The sequence below is a fragment of the Nuphar pumila genome, chromosome 13 (assembly GCF_984573655.1).
Source record: "Nuphar pumila chromosome 13, dmNupPumi1.hap1.1, whole genome shotgun sequence".
NCBI classification, from domain to species: domain Eukaryota; kingdom Viridiplantae; phylum Streptophyta; class Magnoliopsida; order Nymphaeales; family Nymphaeaceae; genus Nuphar; species Nuphar pumila.
Window position 1 is genome coordinate 76,157,168 of NC_143261.1, and position 9,339 is coordinate 76,166,506.

General features: G+C 36.7%; 1 protein-coding gene across 1 annotated transcript; it reads left to right on the forward strand.

Annotated features, from left to right (window-relative positions):
* Positions 1-5,336: 5,336 nt before the first annotated feature.
* Positions 5,337-9,339, forward strand: LOC149818766 (Saccharopine dehydrogenase). The gene is made up of 2 exons (XM_089984303.1): positions 5,337-6,059; positions 8,488-9,339. The coding sequence occupies exons 1-2, from the start codon at positions 5,406-5,408 to the stop codon at positions 9,163-9,165; spliced, it is 1,332 nt and encodes a 443-aa protein (XP_089840429.1). The 5' UTR covers positions 5,337-5,405; the 3' UTR covers positions 9,166-9,339.

Below are 9,339 nucleotides of genomic sequence, written 5' to 3' on the forward strand. Positions count from 1 at the left end.
AGTTTAAGCTGGAGGATGCACTTGTGCTTGTGGATGAAAGTTGATGAAGGCGACCATTGCGCTTGCGGCAATGAAAGTTAAAGTTGTATGATTTTTGTTTTTTGAGGAGAATGAATTCTGTATATATATAATAGGAAATGAAGTTTGATTCTTCTTTTTTGAGTAGAATGAATCATTGATATAAAAAGAGAATGAATTATGTATGTAACAGAGAATGAAAATCTTTAATCTTGTTTTTTGTTTGATATATATTGTTTATGTAACATGTGATTTATTTGTTTATTAGAATCAATTTGTACAATGTGCATATAATAGAAAATGAACATATTATGTAACTGGTGATTTTCACATTAAGAAGGAATTTCACAAGATATATAAGAATTTCAGTTTATTTTTTTTAAATCATAAAGGAATTTTGCAAGGTATATGTTAATTTTAATTTATTTTTTTAAAATTAGAAAGGAAATTGGCTATGATATTGCAAAATTTCTTAATCGCAACACGCCGGTATTGCAAAAATTCTTTTTCTTACAAAATCCAAAAATTTATTTTGTAAGAGATCTGTTGAAAAAATCGTTGGAAGGGGCCAAAATTCAAGGTTTGCGAAAATAGGGCATCTAGATGCAAAAAAGGGTTGAGAAATGAAGCACACACTTTAACAAAAAGAAGTCATTCGTACATTACATTCATTATATTTTTCACAAAATGAATATGTTCATACATTGCATATATTTCACTTTTACAAAATGGAGTTGCTTATATATTACATTCATTTTATTCTTTCACAAAATGAAGTCGCTCATACATTGCATTCACTTCATTTTTTCACAAGAACATTGGTTCTCACTACGTCTTTGATTGAGAGAGAACAAAGTATCTCACCCATACCACGTGATTGAATTTGCCTATGAGATACATCAACTTTGTGCTGATAGTGAGAAAACACATCTATCCAACTATCACAATTTGTTAGAGCAGATGACCTTAAGAATGCTAGATATCCCACTCATACCACGTGATCGAACACTAACTGCAGATTTTATTTCCTATGCCATCCATACTATAAAATGCCCATACCATAAGCACCATCGATCTTCTCATTGTCAATGATTTTGCATCGATCTTCTCGTTGTTAATGATTTTTCATTGATCTTCTCATCGTGGATGATTTTCTGTCGTTGAAGCACCACCGATCTTCTCACTGTCACCTATTGGTCGCAAGAAAATGACCATAATTTCTTACTAGTTGAATACCACAAAAAACCTAGTTTCTGTGAAACCTAGCTTTGCTTTTATACTATTCGTATAGAATTCAGAAAGAAAAGAGAATTTCACAATACTAATATGATAATTGTTCTAAAATTCCCAAGATACGAACTTCTGCAACAAATTATCAAACTTTTGGGTCATCTCTATGCAATTTTGGTCAACTAATTCAGACATAAATGTTTAAATAGATTCACTTGAATCTATCTGGATTCGGTCAAATCAGATTGGATCCAGGAAATAGTGATAAAGTACAATTGGCTCAAAGATATAGTTGAACTGGATTGGATCTAGTCAAATAGATTGACCAAGTGGATTTGTTTAAAATTAGTTGAACCAATGATACCAGGACAAAAATTGGACCAATTATCAATGCGGAATCCATGAACATGTACGATGAACTATTGCTTGCATGATATCAAGGTAAGTACTCAACTATTTGATGTTTTGGATTTATGTTGATTGTCAAAGAATGAGTCAAACTTATGAGTTTGTGGGCATTTTTGGGTTGGGTCTAGTAACTCAACATTGGATCTAAATATTGAGATTTAACTTTAGAATTGTTGACACAAAATTCAATGTATACTTTGGATCCAATTATGGTTTGATTGAATCACTACTTGTTATGAGTGAGTTTGGATCCAAACTAACATTACGAGGATTCAAGATTATTTAATTTGTAGGACTATAGACATCTTGATGTATGTGTACTATAGATAGTCACCATTGGATGTCTTTATGGTATGGAGCTAGTATTGGTCCAATTTTTTTTATGATGGATCCAGATAATATAATGCTAGATATGTTTGGATCTAATTATGTATATTGTATGGATTCATTCATCTTTGGATCTGAAGACAAAAATTTAGACTTAGTCAAAGACTAGTAACTGATAATTAAACATGATAAATAATCAATTCGAACCCATAATAATGCATAGATCCAAATAAGTAATAGACCCATGCTATAAATAAGCATAAGCTTTGTGCTTGGAATTGTGCTTATTTTGAATATCTTGATTTTGTTATTTTAATCAATAACAACACAATAAGATCCTAGAATATCTTGTTGGACATGCTTCGTGAATGGTCCATGTTATGGATTCATTGTCCACTCTTAGCCGATGGGTCTAAATAGTGGAATATAATAGATTCATGGTTCTAATAGATTTGGACTATAATTAAATCCTATATGACCCATGATTTTGTTTGAGGTATCTAAACATGCATGAAGACTTATTTTTTCTTATGGGATGTGTTTGACCTTCACAATAACATCACAAGTCAGTTTTGGTGATTGCCTATAAGAATTCAATGGATTTGGATATATGTTTTTCTTTTAGATCTGTTAATGAATCTATACTTATATTTTGACGTGCTTGTTGTTTGGTTACTCATTATCATATTGATAATATTCAAAGCCTTGAAAAATCAATGGGCTTATAATGCTTGACATATCTAAATGACAATGAGAAAGAAAAAAGGCAACTCTCCTTTGATATAGATCTGGTGCATTTAAGGACTTAAATTTTAGTCCTAATGCATATTGCTTCTAATGTCTTAAAATGAACATATATCACTTAATGCAATGCATTAAAAAAGTGAGAGTTGAATTAGCTTTATTATAATTTTGCACATGCATATGGATACTTATTTGCATATGATAATAAATAATAATCATAAATCATGCTCTATGGTTTGCTTGTATAAATACATGAATGAATGTTTTTCATACTTTAGAAGCTTTATTCATGGTATGCGACATATTTGTATTTATATTTTTTGTAATCCTATTTTAGATATGAATATATCGATTCAAGTTAATCAGGTGGTAGTTAACCTGATGAAATTAAAGCATGATGCATGTAATGTTAAGTATAATGCACATGGATATTGAGAGTATAATATTTGGTAATGTTGTTAGTATCAATATCGACCCTGAATTGTTTGGCCACTGATTCAGCTGTATCTGTCAATACCAATACTCAAGTGAATCATTTTGTATTGGCCAAAATTTGATAAAAAATATTACATGTCAATCATTACGTGATGCATATTAAAATTATTAAAATAATATTAAAAAATTAATATCTAATATTTTTATATTTATTAAAAATTAGTTGATTCAGGGGTGCAACATATCGATTTGTTGTCGATACGATGCGTACAAGCCGATATGCACCAATACTAATAACATTGGTCTATAGTAAAAAATTGAGAAGTAAGAGCATTTGCAAGTTTGGCAAATCAGAATTTAATTATGGATCTATAAGTTGATAAAAATTCATAGTACCACATTAGTGTACAAATGAACTATGTGCAAGAGAATTGACATATGGTGTCTTATGATCACGGAAGAATCACAAGAGACCTCATGACTAACTAAGAAAGTGAGACTCATATGTTATGATGCCTTGTAAGTAAAGCAACCTAAACGATACATATACAAAATAATTCATGATGGTGATATGTATTTGCTCTAGAGTTATAGACTGCATAGTTGTTGATGCAGTAAATATGAATGAAAGTTTGTACATGAAAACACACATTAAGGGTTATGATTGAATTTTTGACATAATGAACAATTCATATAGCTATGCAAGATAGTTTTGTGACATTAAATCATGAGTAAACATGCACACAAAATGCCTCATGATGTCATGAATAATCCATAGCATATGTGAATAAGTCTCATACTCATATCATATATGCATGATAACTTAATAAAATTCGTAATCTTGATGAATATATTCTCAAGATATTATGATCATTTTGTTTCATGCATGAAATGATGGGTCCTGGCATGATAGAAAAGTCCACATGATTATGTGATAAATAATTCATATCATTTGTAAAAAATCTTATAATTAAAAATATGATATTTCTTAGAAATGTGCAAGTTTATTTGGTTGATGTTTAGCCATGTATGCTAAAAAAGAATAAACTCTTAGTTGAATAATTTACCTTCGTCGAACATGATGGTTGATCTATTGACTAAGGTAGTTTCTGACGATGTCTTTGCAAGACATGTGAGTCAATCGAGACTTAAGTATGTATAAATGACCATGAGTGAATAATCCACTTGATGTGTGAAAAATCCTCGTAATGCTAATGTTCACCCCTATGGCCAAATGAGAGATGTTGGATATTTGTACCAAATCCAGATATGACCATAGGGTTTTACAAGAGAAACCCCAAGAGCTATTGAATGGTGAGCCCCATTAAAAATTATAATGATGCTTATTAAGTGAGATTATTGTAAATATTAATCTTAAACTAAAAAGTTAAATCCAATCCTTCATGGTTGCCTATATAAGATCATGGCCATGATAGAGAAGATTCATAACTATAGAACTATAGTTTAGTTCTAATGAACTCAAACAGGCTAAGGATGTGGGCACATACCCTATTATCCTATGACCCTCCACTATATCCAGGTCAGAGACCTAATAAATCCCTACAAACAAAACAAAATCCAACTAACAATTGACCATCCACCCAGATTCTCTTCATTTTTTCTCCAAAAAGGATGAGGACCACGACCTAAAACCCATCAAAAACTTTTTTGTTTTTGTTTTTCATAAATGGTAAAAATACTAAATATTAGGGATGCCAAAATGCAAAATGAGGCACCCATATGCAAAAATCGGAGCAACACCACCAATTTTGGTTAAAAAGAAGAAGAAATGAACAGTTTGTTAAGGAGATTAGGATGGAATATCAGAATGGGGAAAGAAAATGGATATTGTAAAGTTAAGAAACTATAAATTGGAGAGAAGGAAGTCGAACAGAATACAACAAATGGTGAAAAACAGAAGAGAAGGGTAAAGTGTAATCTTATTTAAAAAAAAAGGATAAAACAGTGTTTCGCTTTGAACGGCCTCTGGTTTACCACAGTTATGTAGGCAGAGGTTGGGTGAATTGTTTGTGTTACTGTGGGTTAAAAGTCGGGCGGTGATAGGTAAAAAATCCGCAAGACTAGTTACCATTTGTAGAGACGACCCACCTAGTTTGCTTGCACCCTCGAGAGATCGAGATCGAGATCGAGAGAGAGAGAGAGAGAGAGAGAGAGAGAGAGAGAGAGAGAGAAGAAGAAGAAGAAGAAGAAGAAGAAGAAGAAGAAGAAGAAGAAGAAGAAGAATGGAGGAGGAAAAGATGGACATAGTGATCCTCGGAGCCTCAGGCTTCACGGGGAAGTACGTCATCCGGGAGGCCCTTCGTTTTCTCAACTCCCCACCTCATTCCCTCACCAGAATCGGCCTTGCCGGCCGGAATCCGGACAAGGTAGAGGCCTCCCTCAGGTGGGCATCCTCCCCCTCGCCCCACCCTCCCTTACCCATCTTCAAAGCCGACGTCTCCGACCCCTCCTCCCTCTCCTCCCTCTGCCGGAGAACCAAGCTCCTCCTCAACTGCGTCGGCCCCTATCGCCTCTACGGTGAGCCAGTCGTCGCTGCATGCGTCGAGGCCGGGACCGACTACCTCGACATCACCGGCGAGCCGGAGTTCATGGAGCGGATGGAGGCGAAGTACCGGGAGAGGGCCTCTGAGACCGGCGCCCTCGTCATCTCCGCTTGCGGGTTCGATTCGATCCCTGCGGAGATGGGCGTCCTCTTCAATTCCCGGCAATGGGTGCCTCCGGCTGTGCCGCACAGCGTCGAAGCCTACGTCGTTCTGGAGTCAGAGAAGAGAATGGTGGGGAATGTCGGCACCCTCGAATCGGCGGTCTTGGGTGTGGCCAACGTCGAAGAGTTACAGAAGCTGAGGAGGTCAAGGCCGAAACCGCCCAGGCTTCAGGTAATCAAATTCCAGTCTCCACTCCAGAGTGTTATTCTCTCTGTTCCTTATACAATACATGAGCATGATACCAATATATATATATATATATATATATATATATATATATATATATATATATATATATATATATATATATATATATATATATATATATATATATATATATATATATATAGAGAGAGAGAGAGAGAGAGAGAGAGAGAGAGAGAGAGAGAGAGAGAGAGAGAGAGAGAGAGAGAGAGAGAGACTATGTCCCAAATCATAGTATTTATGCTCCTATATGGTAGCTATCCAAGCTCTACCATGAAATTTTAGGAAGAACTCTGATACTTCTTCGTACTTTTTTAGAGAATATCTAATCAAATGCAGTTTACCTTCTGTTTTCCCTTTCTGTTGGTTGGAAGCTGTGTTATGGAATATGGACTGATTTTCTTGAATTCAGCCTTTTCTAGTGAAACTTTTAGATGCTGTCACTCAGTTTAGCTTGGTCTTATTCTGCTGAAGGACACGATCTCATAATTCTGTTGAAGTATTTAGAAATCTGAGTGGATTCTTTCAGGGTACGTTTGGTTTGATCATATGAGATTCACTTCCTAATAAACTTTAGAAAGTGATGTTGGCGTATTTGCAAATACTGAGCGGAAATGTAAATGCATACATGTAGACGCCATAAAGTGATGTGCGGGTGCTTAGCGTTCTCCTCAGCCTATAGACGCCCACGATGAGCCCAGGCCTTAGGTCGATGGTGAGCAGAACCCTGAATCCAATAAGGAATTTCCTGAATGTGGGCAATGAGGCCGTTTGGCTGATGTCTCTCATCATACGTATAGCCCAAACCCCTTTATATAATGGGAGATAGGAGGTGGTTACGTGAATGTGGAGAGGCCACATTCACGTAACTCCCACCCGCTAACTATCCACTAACTTCTCTCTGAAGATCCCACTAACTGTGTCAAACCGGGTCACCTTATGGGTTGGACCCAGACCCAAAATGTCCAACAAGTGAATCTCATTTGATCAGTACCCCAAAAAGCAACAAAAACTAAAACTTTTTGGCACAGAACTCCAAAAAGTCTCATGAGATTTGAAATCTCGTAAGATTTTGAAAGTGAATCTCTTTTGAGCAGTATTTTCACTTTTCAAAAATACAATGCAATGCACCCTTAGGGTACGTTCGGCCCCTGAACTTGCACTCTGATTTGGAATCAGAGTGAAATCCCAGGGAAACCTATGAGATTTGAAATCTCATGTGTTGCCGTGATTTCGAATCAGAATGATTCGAAAATCACGACTGCCTGAAATCTCTTGTTTGGTTGAACATGAGATTTCAGGCTTCTTTTACAATTACTCTCAGGGGCCTGAGAGAGTGATTCTAAAAGATGCAACCGAACATGCCCTTAGTGTTTTCTTCTTTTTTCCTTTCAAACAACTAGTGTGTTTTAGTTAGAGTTGGTAGTTTCTAGGATGGTGGTAGTCAAGAGGTGACTAGGCCAAACCATTTCTTGATTTAGCTGACTCAAGGTGCTATGGGAGTAACGGGACAATGTCATTGTTTGTGTTGGGAGCTGCAGAATTTCAACCCACTACAGTTATGAAAATATAGGGGCCTAGTAGTTTTCAATTTGCACAGTGAAACCAGCCCCAAGGGGGTTGGCGTAGTGGGGTGGGGCCTTGGCTTCTAGACAGGCGGTCAAGGTTCGATTCCCATTGGTGTCACTCCTTTGCGCAAGCTGACACCCAGCATAGGCCCCGGGGTGGGGGTCTTAGCCTCGGAGTTTTATGCCGGCAGCATGACAACCGTAGGTGTGGCAGGCTGAGCCAGCACGACCAGGTCTTTGTGCCAAGTGTGGTTTCTTCTGTTTATAAATCAAAAAAAGAAAAATGCAATAATGAAACCAGTTCATTTTTAGGAATTTAGAAGTCAGACATCCAATATGTAAAAATTCTCACAACAATCTGTAAGGTATTTGGAACTAGGAGAACAAAGAGCAAAGAGAAAAAGCATTAGCTGGTTGGCTTGGAGTTGATGCTTTAGTCTGTATATGGGCATACAGATTATGGCCACATACATGAAAGAATCTCATCGTCCCTGGTATTTTTGTTTCACTATGGATTAAGGTACATGAAGATATTTTGACATTTTTAGTCCTTTGTTGGATTTGTTATTGACAACTGAAGAGAGTTGGTCATAAAGTTGGTTATGCTTTGATCGAGTAGTGCTTGCAGTAAGTATCTGAAAAAGTATTCATATTGCACCACATATTTTACAAGTTTACCTGGGAAATGTTAGGCATGACTTACGAGGCTTGTAAGGCGAAAGTAATTTTTCTTAATCTAAATGCAGAAATTTCCTTTTTTCTTTCTCCTTTGTAGGAGACTTTTAGGCTCGTGAGCATAGTTTGCTAAAATATATGCTTGATTGCAGATTCCAGGTCCACCTCCTAGCAAAGGAGGATCACTGGAGCATCAAAATTCGCTTGGACTTTGGGCAGTGAAATTACCTTCAGCTGATGCTGTTGTTGTCCGAAGGACACTCACAACTTTGACAAATAACCCACACGGTCTCCCCGGAGCTAATGAAAGCGAAGAGCATATCAAGAAGAGAACAAGTTTCTGGTCCACGGTTAGACCAGTCTATTTTGGTGTCAAGATGGGATTCAAGTCTTTCTGGGCTGTTGCACGTACAATTTTAGTTGGGATGATCATTGGTCTCTTTGCGCAGTTTCAGTTTTGCCGCAATCTTGTGGTGAACTATCCTGAGATTTTCACCTTTGGTTTGTTCAGACGAACAGGACCTACAGAGGAAGAGGTGAGAAGTGCTTCCTTCAAGATGTGGTTTGTGGGACGTGGTTACAGTGATGAAAGCAAGATCTGTGGAAAACCAGACAAGCAAATTATAACCAGAGTTTCAGGACCTGAAATTGGGTATGTGACTACTCCCATAGCTCTGGTGCAATGTGCTCTTATTCTACTAGAACAGCGTGATAACCTACCCAAGGGTGGTGTTTTTACTGCTGGGATCGTTTTGGGGCCAACCAATCTACAAGAGCGCCTCCAAGAAAATGGAATTTCCTTTGAGGTGATCTCAAGAGATGCTCTGTGATCTTGATGCTGCATCTCCAAGGTCTTGATAGTATGTTGCTTAGTATAGCTGAAAAAGGTTGCATTCAGTGAGTTAATTGTGAACATAAATATGGGCCTTTTGTCGCTCAAAACTGCACATTCCATAACTGTTTTTTTATTATAATGTTCACTTCTTATCGTTTAACTTTCCAGC

What these genes read in the sequence shown, in the direction of transcription:
- LOC149818766 (XM_089984303.1), top strand. Translation starts at nt 5,406, where the DNA reads ATGGAGGAGGAAAAGATGGACATAGTGATCCTCGGAGCCTCAGGCTTC. An exon ending in CGAAACCGCCCAGGCTTCAG is followed by an intron (nt 6,060 to 8,487) that starts GTAATCAAATTC and finishes GCTTGATTGCAG; the next exon opens with ATTCCAGGTCCACCTCCTAG.